The sequence below is a fragment of the Leptonotus elevatus genome, chromosome 1 (assembly GCF_054856555.1).
Source record: "Leptonotus elevatus isolate MCC_2025b chromosome 1, RoL_Lele_1.0, whole genome shotgun sequence".
Lineage (NCBI taxonomy): Eukaryota > Metazoa > Chordata > Actinopteri > Syngnathiformes > Syngnathidae > Leptonotus > Leptonotus elevatus.
This window is the reverse complement of record NC_141239.1, coordinates 12,092,070-12,108,142: the sequence shown is the minus strand read 5'-3', so window position 1 is coordinate 12,108,142 and position 16,073 is coordinate 12,092,070. Positions and strand designations below refer to the sequence as shown.

The window sequence follows — 16,073 nt, the reverse complement described above, 5'->3', positions numbered from 1 at the left end:
GTGTTATAAAGGCACAGTATTACTTGTTTATTTGTAAATAGCTAATTTGCATCTTTGCATATTTAGAAAACCTCTACTCTACAGACAGTATATAAAATGAATTTAGAGGCAAATGTAATTTTTAGTATTTTCCGTGGGCTGCTTAAAAATGGAGGGCAGGCCACAAATGGCCCCGGGGCCATAGTTTGGATGATAAGCTTAAAAAGACAGCAGTCTAGCATCCTCAGTTTACGACGGATGCCGAATGTGTATGTTCGTAGGAACAGGTCATAAGTCTACCACCAAAAACAGTAACGTTCAAAAAACGACATAAGAAATAACGTTAAAAAAAATACAAAATAAAAATAACAGCAAGTATGGCGGTGCCAGCCCGTCGTAAACTGAGTCGCAAGCAACATGGCCCCTTTAAATAGTCCCGCCGCTGTCAAACGTGTCTCCTAATGCAGTCAAGAGGAAGTGGCAGACAGACAGACGGACAGACAGACAGACGGCGAGCAAGCGAGACACCCCCGCATAGTTTCCTGTAGTCGCGATGACGTCTCCGCCTCTAGTCCTCGATGCGGCGTGACGTCACAGGGCTGTAGTGGTGGTGTAGCCTCATCTTGTTGACTCTCCGCCGCCGCCGCCAGGCTTTTCCAGTACGGAGAAGACCCCCGGCTCGTGAGGACCCAGCGCACGGAGGCAAGTGCTACAACCATCTTTTTATGTATGTATTTGACGTATTTACGTTTGTGTGTGTCAAATAAGAGACTTCCGTTTCTATAAGTGAGTGTCGCAGTGATTGTTTGACTGCGAAAAGAGGCGAGAGTCGGTGGGATACAAGGGGGTGAAGCTAACTCTGCGTAGCCCGCCGTGTCGCTCTCCGTCTGGGGGAGGTTAGCGCGTCGGTCGTTCTCCGCTCGACCGTCGGACAACGCACTATACAGTGTTTATTGTCTTATTCCTAGTCGGCCGAATCGGCGAGACAAAGATCGGCTTCTAGAGTCGCCATAACTAAGGCGTAGCTGACTTGTTATAACTCACTTTTGGTGCTTTATTTTTAATTTTTTTAGGCTGAGTCGAGTGTTGTACTAGGAGGAAGCTAGCTAAATAGCATTTTCACCGCATAAATTAGCCGCGGGTTTTCCTTTTTCTTTATCTCTGTCTCTTTAAAAAATATATACTTTTATCTATCGTCCCTCGCGTGTAATGTAAACCTGACCTGAATTTTGATGAGTTTTTTTTTTTTTGGTGGGGGGTAGTTGAATGTGTCGGCTCTCGCGGAGATATACGGCGGGGGGGGGGCACCCCGCTTCGAGTGACGACGGGACCGTGGTGGCCGGTATAGTAGTGGCCGCTGCGGCTGCGGCTGCGACGGCTCCCCCCGATCGAGACTGGGGAGTGCAGACAGTGAATGTCATTATCGGCGCTGTTTGCATACCAGCGCAGTTGTGGCGGGAGGAGGGAGGAGGGGGTGAAGGCTGGGGACGGAGCTTTTTCTATGCGGCGTCCTTGCAGCAGGGAAGCGGTTGCTCGGACTTGGATTGGTCGCTATCGGATGATCCCCCAACACGCAGCTGTTTGCGGGATACTTTCCTCCCACCGCCACCTTCCGCCTCCCCCTTGGAGCAAAAGTCATTATCACGCCGCGAAGCTCATGTTGACATGTGTTCGCGGAGCTTTTTGACATTAAAACGCCCGCAAACCTCAACCAGGCTGCGGAATCAAGGTCGGTGCTTTTGCGCAGAAGCAGTGCGCCAGTCCAGGGAAAAGCTCCGTGAAAATGTGCCAAGGCATGCACATACCCATTCATTTGCCAGCACTGGCAAGGAGAAGCCGTCTTCCTTTTCAATTTCATACTAACTGTATCAACAACAAGCAAAAAATGCACAGTTAATATGGTTTTGAATAACTAATGTTATTGATCTACGGCATGCAAATGCTTCTCTAGACTAATATTTTCAAATATGAGCGTTGTGTTGCAATATAGGTCACACATAAAAATGACTTGTAAAGAAATACAGTGAAATATTATGGACCCACACAATATTGTGGATTCACCTTGTGTCAGCATCAGCATAATTAGAGACACAAAAAAATCGGAGGGAAATGAGAAATTGCCTGAACAGTAATGTGGTTGCACAGTCAGAGTCAACTGAGATGCTAATTAATTGTCATAAAAACAATAACGTCAAGTTAGATTTGAAGAATACTGGATGAAATGAAATACATAAGTGGCGTAGCTCTTGAACTTAAACAGGTTTGGACACAGCAGTTCTGTTTTTAAAATCCCAGTGTACAGAAATAATTTCCTTCTTGTTGTTGATGGGGGAAAAGCATACAGCATATTTAAGGGAGGCATCTATTCGTCTATTTGAGGAAATGCAGTATATGTTTTAAATGTATGTGTTGGTTAGTACAAGCATGATTCACAGACTCTGACTGTGCTTCCTGGTCTTGGTCCAGGACCCTAAATGCTTGGCAATCACACTGATGGTCCGTGTTGCATTCGCTGACCCTCACCACGGCTGGGAAAAGCTATATGCCTGTGTTTTGTTTGCCCCGAACAAATGGTTCAGTGGGAAAATAAATTTTACCAAGCATATGCTACCACAATTAGAATCTTAACACTTGGATAATCACTGTTTAGGGCTCCCTCTCGTGGTATGCAGAAGGATTACTAAATGAAATACAAGAGAAAATATAATAGATCTAAAAGATTAAATTCACTCAATGGATAAAAATATCTTATCGAGCAATGACAAAAAGTCAAGATTTCAAGAAGATCAAGTGCATTTAAAACCAGACCCAGTAGAGGAAGCAGCCTAAGTATAGTTCAATTGTATTTAACTTTGAAATGCTATTCATTTGAATTGCATCTTTTATCAACGGTTAATTTTTCAACCTCCATTTATGCTGAAAGTGTTATTCAGCTAAGCTCAAATCTAAGAACCACTATGCCAAGTAAAATCCTTATTAGTAATGTATTGCGTAGTTGAAGCTAATATGACACACTTCGTTATGTGGTGTTTACATTGTTCCACATGGCAAATCCTGCTGTTGAATGTCAAACTGTGAGGGAGGGGCGGGGAGTTTCTCTTAAGACTTTCATGGAGTGTTTTTCATGCGCTTGACGGAACCCGCGTGGGGTAAAAAGGCACAGTATGTTGTTGTTGTTTTTTTTTTTTTTTTAAAGGTAGAAGCACTTTCACTTGCAAAGTGCAAATTGTTTGTGAGCATCGTGGCCGGCGGGCCGGCATTAACTTGTGTAATAGGAGTTGCGGCGGTTGGATCTGGTCCACTGGATTTGCTTGTCGGGATTCTCACTTGCTCACTCACTACAGAGTCGCTAGAGAAAAAAGTGAAATATCCCATGCAAATTTCAAACCCCCCAGTCCATGCCCAACACACACAAACACACATCCCGCCCCGGGTTCAATTACAAGTGCTGCAAGAGGCTTCCATGTGTTTGTGTGAACTATGTTAATGGCCATTTGGCTCGGTGGTGCATGCAAACAGCCATTGACCTCGTCAATCCACACTAGCGCAAAGGCAGCCGTAAAGCATTTAAAGGCTTAGCAGGTTATTTCATGCTCTTTGATAACTTTGTCGAGTCCTCTACAGGTAGCCATATAGATAGGAAGTAATATAATGTATTGTAACAAAATGTGTGTTGTTGTTTTTTTGGAACGAGTTGAATTTTCCTGGAAGCTGTTTTAGACAGTTGTAGTTCTTTGAAAATATGTTTACAGAAAGTTAGAATTTTACAAGAGTAAATGTACATTTTTGAGAAAAATATCATTAGGAATAAAGTTATATTTTTTTAAATGTTGCTGTATTTTTATAGAAATATTTATAGAAAAAGTTGTACTTTTCAAATAAAAAATAATATTATGTATTTTTATTTTACAAGAATACATTCATATTTTTGATCATAAAAAGTAATGTTTTTAGAAATTAAGTAAAATTGTATCTTTTGATGAACAAAATTAAGAAAAAGTTACATTTACATTATTATGTTGTAGTGTACTTATTTATATATATTTTTGAGAATGTTTTTTTACAGGAAAACTTTTTTTTTAACAAAACACTTCTTTTTTTGGGATAACATTTTTAATGAATTTTTTACAGAATACATTGAATTTTTTTGAGATTTTTAAGAATCGAATTTTTTTTTTCTGTTTTAAAAATAAAATTTTCAAGAATAAAATTTTATTTTTGAGATTTTTTTTGTCACAAGAAAAAGTATTTTTCGAGAAAAATGTGTCTGTTTTCGAGAGCAAAATCTTATTTTTAAGATTATTAAAAATGTTGGACCCCTGAAAAGTACTACAGCAGGTCTACCTTTGGCCCGCAACAAAACTTTGACAACAGCTACAGTGGTCCAATGACATTGTGGTCCTCCCAAAGGTTGTCATTTTGGTGTAGAGTTTCTTGACTTTTGAGGTGTTTTTTTTTCTTTGTTGACTTATTTTTTAATGTGCTGTTTTTGAATCCCTAGGAATCGTATCTGAACATCGAAAATTCTCCATCATGCGTGTGTCCATCCACTGGAGAATCAGCATAGTTTAAAAACAAGGGAGGAAAAGCCTACGGAATAAACAAAAGGAGTCGTTCCGAAAATCCAGACCGGAAGAGAAAAGAACAATAAGAGAACGCTCAGACATGGCCAGCACCCAAACCAGCATGAAGAACTCCTTCAAAGGCCTGAGCTCCTTCAAGGGCAGCTTGAAGCGCTTGTACCGCGAGCGTCTGGAGGACGCACCCATCAAGAAGCGAGTCATGGCCGAGATCAACCTGAAGCGCCGCGGCTTGGATTCCTTCCATAAGGCGGCCAAGGTGAAGCGGGAGCAGGTGGACGAGGCGCACCACCAGCAGCTTCACCATTGCGACGCGGACGCCGAGCTCCACGCGGCCGCCTCGGCCAAAGCGCTGGACCTTAGCCCGGGGCTCAAACACACGCTGGCCCAGTTCACGCTGAGCAGCCAGAGCTCCCTCGGGGGTCCGGCCGCCTTCTCGGCGCGTACCGGCCTCGAGCCTTCCCACTCCGGCATGCCCCCGCTGCCCTCCCCTCCCGTCTTGGGAGGCGGCCCCCTGCTGGTCCCTTGCGACAGCTCCACGGAGCTCACCCATTCGCTGCTGGAGGGCGAGTCCATCTCCTGCTTCGTGGTGGGCGGCGAGAAGCGGCTGTGCCTGCCGCAGGTTCTCAACTCGGTGCTGCGGGACTTCTCGCTGCAGCAGATCAACACGGTGTGCGACGAGCTCTACGTGTACTGTTCGCGCTGCGACGGCGAGCAGCTGCACATCCTCAAGGTGCTGGGCATCCTGCCCTTCAACGCGCCGTCCTGCGGCCTCATCACGCTGACGGACGCGCAGCGGCTGTGCAACGCGCTGCTACGCCCCGGTGCCGCGCTGCCCGCCGAGCTGGGAGCCAAGCTGTTGGGCCAGGGCCCGCTGAAGGAGAGTGAGGCCGGCTTCCAGGTGGAGCACCAATGCCTGGGCAAGTGCCAGGGCCTGTTCCTGCCGCAGTTCTACACGCAGCCCGAGGCGCCCTGCGTTCAGTGCGTGGAGTGCCACCTGCTCTTCTCGCCGCAGAAGTTTGTCATGCACTCGCACAAGTCGCCCGACAAGAGGACCTGCCACTGGGGGTTCGACTCGGCCAAGTGGCCCTGCTACTTGCAGCTGGCCAGGAAGTACCAAGGCTCGCCCGAGGAGGCCAAGCTCAAGCAGCTGCTAGACGAGGTCAAGGGCAAGTTCCACTACCAGCTCAAGAGGACGCACGACAAGGTGAGTCCTCCCTCGCTCATGTGCCTTCAAGTGTGACTTGCCATCATTCTGAACTTTTAAAGCTGATTGGGTTCGACTGGATGCGGTTGTAGTCTGTTGCGCTTCCTGGATGACACGGGGCTCTTCTATGTTGTGTGGTCATCAGCTAGAATGATTGCGAGAAGGAAAATGGAGTAAGAATTTGATGGCAGAAGTCGGGAGATTTGTGTGGAAAGGTCACATTTTGGATGAAGTCGTACTTTAATAGCAAAAACGTAACAATCTCACAAGGATGTAGTCAGATTTTTTTCATTGAAAAAAAGTTGTGATTTTATGTGGATAGTTATATTTTAGAAGAACAAAATAATTTTTTGAGAAAACATTCAATTTTTTTTAGGCAAAGTGAAACATAATTTCACATTTTGTATTTTTCTAGAACGACAGTCAAAGTCTGAAAATCAGATGCTCTTTTAGAGTTAATGGAATAAGTAGTCTTCACGATGATGTCACATTTTCTAAGTATAAAAATGTTGTAATTTATGAGCATAGTTATCCTTTACAAAAAATATTTTTACTCGAGAAAATGTTTTTTCTTTTCAAGAAAAAAATATATCTCACTATATTGAAAGAAGTTGATATTCAGATTTTTTTTTTTGTATTTTTCAAGAGTAAAGGAAAAAAAAATGTACCAGTAATTATAAAGCCCAAAATTTTTTGGAATAAGTGTCATTTTTGTTATCTCAAAAGGATGCTGATAAATTCTTTGAATTGAAAAAAAAAAAGTGGTCTGAGGTTAGTCATTTGAGGCAAAAAGTTGTATTTTCAAGAACAAAAGTCATGTTTTTCATACTCTAACAATGATTTCTGCATTTTCCTAGAAACAAAAGACACATTTCCCCTTCATACATATTTTATTAGGAAAAAAGTCATTTTTCAAAAAATAAAAATGTGGTGACTCGTGATTTTCTAGGAAGCTGCAATACTAAGAGATGCCCCCCCCCCCTTTTTTTTTAAACAGTTAAAACACAGTTACTTTGTTATTGAAAGATCAGGTGGACTAGACTACATCACTCCTCGTGTGTTTTCTTAAACCACTGTTGACCTACTGTGTGCGTGAGTGTGTGTTTTGATGGTGAGAGAGGTCTGGGACAGGTGGCCTCATCAGACAGACGAGGTTAGGCCAGCTGGCCACAGCTGAAGGGGAAGTGCATCGTTTGCCCCCCCCCCCCCCCCCCACAGGTCACCTAGGGGTCACTGGGAATGTCATTGAACAAAAGGCCAATACATGAACCACATAAACTACTGCAAGACCATAACTAAAGACCACCACTGAATAGACTGTAGGCTCTGTGTTCTCAAATTCGATACATATGCATTTCAAAATGATGGAGGACTTCATTGCTTCAGTTGCGTCTATGGCTTTGGAATGAAAGATGAGGTACTACAGCTTGATAGAGGAAGGATGGGAAAGAAAGAAGTGCTTACCAAGAGTGACTGCAAATACTTGCATTGGAGGCAATACTTACAATAGGATGTCACATTGATGAGAGTGCCATCTATCTCTCTGACAAATTCAGTATAACGCTAATACAGCACAACTGTCTTGAAATAAACGATTGGCCTGTTTACAAATGAAATAAATACTATATAGACTTGCTAACGTGGCAGACAACTAGCTAACTAGCTTGGCTGATAACAGTTTGCGTTTGTGTCTTACTGCTCTGACGTTAGTTCACGATGTGGAGAAGAGCAGAGAAGTAGCTACTCATTTTCTGAGATTACATTTTTGGTTTTATATAGAACATTTCTTTTGTGTTTGTGTTTTTAACTAATGTACCTGCATAATGAATTCAATGGGATTTAAAAAAAATATTTTACAATTGTTATAAAACGTTTCAAAATATAGAGCTGTATTTGTAATACCATGATACGTTGAATCTGCAGTATGTAGTACCGCCCGTTCCTACCCTACACTACCATACTAGTAAAGTCATAATTACAGTTCAGCGCGTGCTGTTTGTAGCCTAGAAATGTACTCTATGGTAAAACTATATGGTAAATCAAGGACCACCTTTAGGTGTGTTTGAAAAGTGAAACATGTCACCGCCTTACACTCCTGTTTATCTATCACATGTCACGACGTTATACTGACATGGAGGCACCGCTGTGAATCCACATTTTAGAAGAAGAGTAACGTTTCATTTCTTGCAGTAACATCAATCATTAACCATAAAAGTATATGCAGTATTTGAAAATAACAGGTTGTAAGATTTACTGTACATATTTGATGTGAGAGGTGATGTAAGACTTTTTGTACGGAGATAATAAAACTCCTTGTCTGTTCAGGAGTGATTTATGGTACACTCGTCTCCTGTCCTGCCTTCCCATTTGTCTTCGTCCACTGGGCCGAGTAGATATTCTAGAAGCGCAAACAAAGGTCAGCGCACAAAGCGCAGTCCTTCCAGAGCAGCGTGTGAGACAATGTCACTAACCTCGTCACCATGGTGCCGTTAACTGGATGCTAAATGACGCATCGTCGCAGCTCACCGTCTCACACATTGAGTCGCCTCTCTGGGGCCTGTGTCTCACCATGTTGTCAGGTGTTGTCGTCTCTCTGCGGAATGTCTTTTCTCTCTCTCTCTTTCTCTCTCTCTCGAATTGAAGTTCTTGTAGAAAATTGTCAACAACTGTTTTCAGAGAGAGGAAAAAAGTCATGGGATTTTCTTAAAGGTGTTTTGTGGAGTTTGTCACTTTTTTACTCGTGACTGTCACCTCTGGCCTAAAGTGTAACTGCAGCCTCTGTGTCAAGCTTGTGCACGGTGTGCGTGCAAGTACGTGCACTCGAATAAACTTTGTTTGAGGTGAAGTTTGGGCTGTGCTCGAAGCTGGCCTTCTTTTTTTTTTCACTTTCCATCCCAATTGTGTCATACGGTAACAGTAAATGTGTTTTTTCATCTCTCATCTTAGTATTTCCACTTAACACTTGGAAAAACTGACTTCTTACATAGGGTTTTTTTTTTTACATCTGCATTTTTTTCATATTTTTAATTAATTATTTATTTTCCTCATAGAATCACAATGCCATTTGTGTTAATCCCGTAGCCTGTAAAAATCAAATTTTTATTTCTTGCTAATTTTTCTCATAAAAGTAGGACTTCATTCTTGTGATAAAAAAAGAAGTAAAATTACAATTTATTTCCCATAAAATTACGACCTTACTCAAGTAGTAGACTTTTTTTCCTCATAAAATATAGCCTCTCAATTTATTAAAAAAAAAAAAAAACCTTACCAAATTCTCCTAAAAAAATCTAATAAAGTACTTGCAACATTATTCTCATAAATATATCATGTAACAATTTGATTTAATTCTTATTTTTTTTGTAAAAGTATGTTGTTGTTTTTTTCAGAATTATATTGTTCTTATATAATTACAACTTTATTCTAGTATAAGGATTTTTTTTACATTTTAAATTAAGATTTAAGTATCTGAATTTCTTGTAAAAATCAGACATTACTCTCTTGAAATGTTCTCATAAAAATTAGACATTATTCTCCTATTTTTCAGTTGTAAAAATATGACTTAATTCTTGCAAATATTTTCATGAAATATGACTTGATTCTCATAAATTTAGGTCTTATTTTTCTTGTAAAATTTTCTGCAAAAAAATTGACTATTACCATTAATTTCTCCTGTAAAAATCGGACTTTATTTTCATTAAATGTTTTCTAATTCTACCTTTTTTGTTGTAAAAATCTTACTTTCTTTCTGTTAAAATTAGACTGCTTATAAAAGGTTCTCATAAAAATACAACTCTTTAGTCTCATAAATATGTCACGCCATTCTGACTTTATTCTAGTTTAAAATTGTCATAAAATATGACTTATTCTCATCCAATTAGGACTTATTTTTCTAGTAAAAGAGAAAATTTTACACCATCACCCTGACTTTATTTTCCTTAATTTTCCTGTAAGAATCTGACTTTATTGCGGCAGAAGTACTTCATCATTGTTAAGATTAGCACTTTTTTAAGGAAAAAAAAATATGACATTCGTTTTTTCCACCTCTATTGTGTATTCTCATAATTCATACTCTTATCTGGTAAAATCATGAGCGTTGGTCACGTGTGGGTCTGTAAAGTAAGCCGCTTGTGTCCAGATGTGTACCGGGATCCCCCTATTGAGCACCTCTTGATGAGTCCCAGATTCCTGAATAGGAATTTAAAAAGGATGTAATTCTTCAAAGAGCGGATGCAGCGTTTGTATGAAAGTATTTGCCGAGGACACTTGGCTGTTGGTCTGCGCGTGTGCATGTGGTGATGAAAGTGCGTGTTTGTCTGAACAGGAAGTGAGGCAGACGGACGTGTCTCTCAACCAGAACATCCTCCAGACTCCCGCAGCCGCCGCCTCAGCTGCCGCCGCCTCCGTGGCGGTGACTCATAGTTTCCACATCCCAGTGGATGTTAGTGGAAGCCAGGCAGCTTATAGTAACACATACTTTTTCACACTGGCTTATTTTGGGGCTTTGGCGTGTTGCTCTAACCCTTTTCCCTTTGGCCTGCATTTACACACTGCGGCTTTTTACAAGCAGTAGAGACTCGAACAAGGGTGGGGGTGGGGAGGAGGGGGCATTCTGGAACTTTGTCACTTTCTACGCTAGCGACCGATCCTGTATCCTGTTCAGAGTGTATGGTTTGAAAAGCAGGAGTTCACCCCCACCTCCCACCCTCCCCATGCTCTACAAACAACACTCTGTGCCCCACAGCACTGCTAGTGTAAACACAGACTCAAGCAACACACATACACGCACGCTACTTATCTCACTTGTGTTGTCCTCATAATGACGGCTCGTCAATTACACAACATCAACACAAAATCCTGTTTGAAGGTCAATTTAACAATTGCAAGGAGTATTAGTTTTAGGGCCAGAACCAAAAGGGAAAAATGTTAGTCGGAATCTTACAGTGAGCAAGTGATATATTTTTTTTAATATTCTGAGAGCAAAGTCATACTTTCATGACAAAAAAGTCAAAATTTTACAAAAATCAAGTCGAAATTGTATAAGAATAACATTTTATTATTGCAGGAATTTCCGGGAAAATTGTTCGAAAGTAAAGTCATAATTTTACAAGGAATTTTTTTTTTTTTAATTAAGCTGTAGTTTTGCAGGGAAAAACCTTTGAGAAAATAATAAGATATTTACAGGAAAACGTGAGAATCAAATTGGTATATGTATATTTTTTTTAACGAGGTTGTAGTTTTACAAGAATAAAGTCATATTTTTACAGGAATATTGTAATTTTTAAGGGGAAAAATTTAGAAAATAGTCTGATAAATGTAAGAATAAGGAGGCAATGCAAGGCATCTTTATTTATATAGCACATTTCATACACAAGGCAACACAATATGCTTCACATAGAGGTCGTCACTTTACAAGAATTCTTTACTAGAATTAAGCGGTCATTTTATAAGAATGAAGTTGTTCATTTTACAGGAACAAACTCAGAATTTTACAGGTAAAATATGTACTTTCAAATGATTTTTTTTTTCTGGATTAAAAAAACAAGTCTTTTTATCCCCCCCCATTTTCATCATGCTGGGTACTGACACTTTGTAGTATAAAATTGGCACAGTTAAGCACAAACGCATGTGGCAAATTGTTGACCGTTTTGTCACGTAAGCTTTGTTTTTGTTGAACTGGAAGTCAGACACTGTGACCTGATATTTTCAGCCAGCCTTGTCGACATAACCGCGGCGAGGGAAATTTGTGTGTTTGTGTGTGCGCGCGCCTCTATGTGTCTATGTGCATTGGCTTGTGTTTTGTAGCACTGGCTCAGTCACAAGTGTCAGACAGAGAGAACAGCCCCCCTCTTGTCTGCCCTCACACCCGACATCCTCCCCTACCCCTTCTCTCTGGCCGCTCTAACTGAGTGTCTGTGGCACAGACGGCAGACAGCTGCATCTCTCTATTGGCTGTATGGAGGGCAGTGACTTCATTACTGCATTGACGTAGCTGCACTCGATGTCTGTCTGTCTGTCTGTCAGTCGGTAGCTCGCTCTCGCGGGCGTCATCTAAATGGATTGTAGCCATCGTGCTAATCATTCCTCTTCTTTCTCCACCACCGGCTCTTGTTCCATGCTCACGTCCAGCTCTATTTGACTTCCACACTCAGACATTTCAGCTGTCGCACATGTGTGTCCGCAAGCAGAACAGGTCATTAAGCTCTCTGTTGAGAACCCCCCCCCCCCCCCCAACCCCCACCCCCGCCATCACTTGTCGCTTGCGTTGCCTTCAAGACTATGGTTTCTTCACAAACCAAAATCCTGCTTGATATTGGGTAATCGATAGGATCATTAATTACAAAAAGATTTGTTTGTGATAGCCCTAGAAATCAATGTATTCAAGTTAGGCGGCCTTAGCGAGTGAGGGCCGCCGGTGGCTTCACTTCTCGCGAGTAAGCGTCATTGTTAGTCCATTCATATATATAAGCCCGTGATCTTGCCACACGTCTTCTTATGAAAAAAGTGTTTCCAGTGCCATCAGAGGCTGGGGGGTTTAATGACTATGTGTCTCTGGTCATTTAAAACTGAGTTTAATACTGAAGGAAACAAACAATTGTTTCTGCCGCACGCCATTTTGAACGGACTTCCACCGCCCAAGAGGATGTTGCTCGTCACAGCAAATGAACAAATTTGATTGCACGGTTCATTTTGAATTGGGCCTGAACAGCGGTCAATGGCAGCCTTTCCAAACCCACTTTCTTTCTTCCAAGAACGTGAGTGTGGCTTGCCAGGCTAAATAAAAGAAGTGAAGTTATGAGGATTTTTTCTCTCTCGAGGAAACCAAAGTTTTACTCCCTGAAAAACACAATTTTGCAAGAAAAATTACATAATTTTCAGAAAAAAAGCTATAACATCAGCATTCAGCAAAATTGTTACGAGTCAAGATTTTTTTATTTGTTTTTAAGTTTTATGATTATGCATTTTTTTTCTTTGTGAGAAGGTGGAACTGCCAGAATTAATTATGTGAGAATTTTTTCTACAAGTTAGAATTTTATGAAAGAGTGGAAAATGAATAGTAGTCAGCAATAGATTACGTGATAAGATTCAGAATTGAAAAAAGTTATTTTTACACACTCAAAAACTAATCATACAAACGTACATAATATATATGGATTTAAGTTACAATACAGTCATTAGATCATCAGAAAAAGGTTTATTTTCTGAGATAAAAGTGCAAAATATAACAGGACAAAAAGTATTGTAGTATTATTTGAAAAATGTGTTTGCAGGGGAAAAAAAAGTCCTATAGTATTGGGGGTGGGAGGGTTTTGGGAAATTTTCAGAGAAAATATTCCATGTTCACATGCGCAAACAAGTCAATAGTGCCAGACACATTTCCACTGTAGTCTCCCCAGGCCCCAATCAGCCGGCAGTAACAAAATAAGCATCAAAAGGAGCCGATAAGTCCACTGTTACGTAAGCAGATGGAGCGTTTGTGTGTGGAGAAGCCCGTGGCTATTGATCAGCCTTGATGGATGCGGCGCATTGCAAGAAGAGGAAATGGACGAGCGAAACCAAGTCGCTATTGCGTAAGCGCTCCATGTTGAGACTTGTTCTTCAATTGAGTTAACCTCACCGCTACCTCCTTATTGCGGCTCCCCAGACGGCCTGCAGCGTCGACCGATACTTGTGGTCAAAACAGCCAAGGAAGCCAAGCCTCGGCTCGTCTTTCCTCGGTTGAAAATTAACCTCCCCGAGACCCCGGCTGAACCGCTCGCCCAGCCTGGAACAGCCCCCTCAGCCAGCCAATCATATGCTGGTTTGCTCTGTCAAGACCCCCCCGACCCCGCCCCCACCAACCGCGCCATCCCATCCCCAGGATAGCAGTGTACATATTTCATGTCAGTTTCCAAAGAACAATTATCCATTTATGCTGAATACACAGCAGCTTCTTTGAACCTCCAGTCTGCGTGTAGTGCCAGGCACAACAAGCCCGGGCTGTGTTTGCTTGCTTTTGTAAAAGGGGGCCCCTCTGAGGTAGTGGAGTCTGAGCCAGGGGGGTATGTCTCTAGTATGTCGCCATCAGGTCAAAGGCAGCCAGCGTGGCAGGGGCGAAACGCTTTGCCCACCCGCTGGAGGAACGCCAAATTCATATAATGATGAGGCCCATACGCTATGCCAAAGAATAAACTCCGCAATGCATTTTAAACAGTTCCGAAAAAAAGACAATTATGAGAAAGAAAATCATATTTCTTTCTGAAAAAGTTACCGTAGTTAGAATAAAAAGTTAACTTCAAACCAAGTTGTAATCTTACAAGAAAATAGTTGCAATATCTGATTTTTTTTCCCCCTAGGAAACAAAACTTGATGCTACAATAAAAATTATGATTTTCTTTTTTAAATATTTTTAATATTGAAGTCTCAAAGTAGTATAAACGTTACAGGTACTATTAATTCATTAAATGGCAGCCATATCCATTGGAGCCAACCCCTTCAGCGGCAGCCGTTAGAACATAAGAATTTTGATGAAACTTGCCTGTTTCAGATTTTTTTTTTTTAAACACAGAAAATTAGCTTTTGGTGAATACATCATTTCAAGCATAACTTTGACTCTGACAACATTTTTACAAGACCTTACCTAAAACCTTACACTGTAAAAAAAAAAAGATGTTATTTTCTAAGAATGGACTTGAAATATTACGCAGAAACGTCCCATTTTTATGAGAAGAGCAAATAACACTTAGGAGAATCGTTGTTTTTGGAAAAGGGGGCCGCTGCGAGGTAGGAAGGGGTCTCTCTGGTATCAAGTCCGAGGCAGCCAACATGGCAGCAGCTCCGTGGCTCACTGGAGGAACGCCAAACTCCCTGCTTGACGAACCTTCGCCTTCAGTTTTGGCTGCCCTCAGATTAGTTCCACACCAGCTCACAATCGGGCCAGGAAGCAAAAGCCTATTATTCACCCGTCGGCATGCCGTATTTAAAGTGCGCCTGTGGTTAGCATTCCCGGCTTCAGTGAGTCTTTCCCGACTCTGAGCTCGCCGAAAGAAGAAGGCGATAATGTCAGGGCTTCTGCTGCGAGCTCGGCCGCAGTGTCTGCGAGGTCAGTCAGTCAGATAGAGCGGAGCCTCGGCCGTAGCCTCACAGACTAAACAAACACAACTAAATGTGTTCCAGACTTTAAAATAGCTCTGCACTCACAGCCTATGTCCATGTTCACAATAATGTGATACCCAAACCCAGACTGGTTTGCTGCCTGTACACACATTCAAGTTCACATGAACATCTTTAAAACATCCTAGTTCAAATGATCTATGTTCACACACACACACACACACACACACACACACACACACACACACACACACACACACACACACACACACACACACAAAAGTCAAGCACTTTTTAAAATTAATTTCCATCCCTTAATTTAAAAACATTAATTTTTTAAATAGGACATTATTTCTAACTGACAGTGCAAAAAAATGCACAAACATGAATTGATAGCGATTCAGTTATTGCTTTAGTTTGTCATATGTCAAAAAATGTGTAATAACGTTGTTCATTGTTTTCCAAAGTAAAAGCAGATGTTTGCAGTTTTGTTAAATTTGATTCAACACAAAGATAATCAGTCCCATTCATGGTGGACTGTCTAGTTAAATCAATTTTTTTTGGTGATTTCTCTGTAACGGAACAAACTTTAGGGATTTTCTTGGGTGAAAATAGTTTTATTTTTAGAAAAGTTTTACATTTCAGGTGGAATCAGTTTTTATTTTTAAATTGTATTTTTTTAGGAGAACATTTTTTTTTTTTGGGGGGGGGGGTACTGTTGGGTCATAAAAGCCCAAATAATACAAGAAAAATAATTCTACTTTCATAATAATACAATAAATGTCATATCAGATGTTATATCAGACGTAAAAAAAAGAAGTGCTCATCGATAATAATGGTGTGAATTAGTCACAGTCGTGTCAGTCATTGCATGAAAATGGTGACTTACGCATTTTGGCCAATCAGAACTTGTGACAAGAAAAAAAGTTTGATAACACAGTTTTTCCAGAGGAAAATAAAAGTCGTAATTTCACATAAACCAAGTTGTAAATTTAGGGGACACAAATCTGAATATTAGGTGAAGTTGCGCTGACTTCTGTCATTGCAGTAAAATGGTGATTTACATATTTTGGCATGTCAGAAGACAGAAAAAGCAACTACTGTAAGAATAAGAGGAACAATTGTTTTCAAAGCTAATTTTACAAGAACAGTCATAATGAGAAAAACTTGAAATATAAGAACAGACATCATTCCGTTGCACTCACTTCTGTCATTGC

At 41.0% G+C, this 16,073-nt stretch overlaps 1 protein-coding gene across 3 annotated transcripts in view; it reads left to right on the top strand.

The window, feature by feature from the left end:
- Positions 1–493: 493 nt before the first annotated feature.
- Positions 494–16,073, top strand: part of skila (SKI-like proto-oncogene a) — a 45,207-nt gene continuing 29,627 nt past the window's right edge. For 2 of the 3 annotated variants that reach the window (XM_086074837.1, XM_086074820.1), the window contains exons 1-2: positions 494–681; positions 4,481–5,766. In XM_086074837.1, coding sequence (XP_085930963.1) covers positions 4,645–5,766 — 1,122 coding nt within the window. In that variant the 5' untranslated portion in view covers positions 494–681; positions 4,481–4,644. Of the gene's footprint in view, positions 707–4,480; positions 5,767–16,073 lie in introns of all 3 variants that reach the window. The other variant, XM_086074829.1, reaches the window with a different exon arrangement.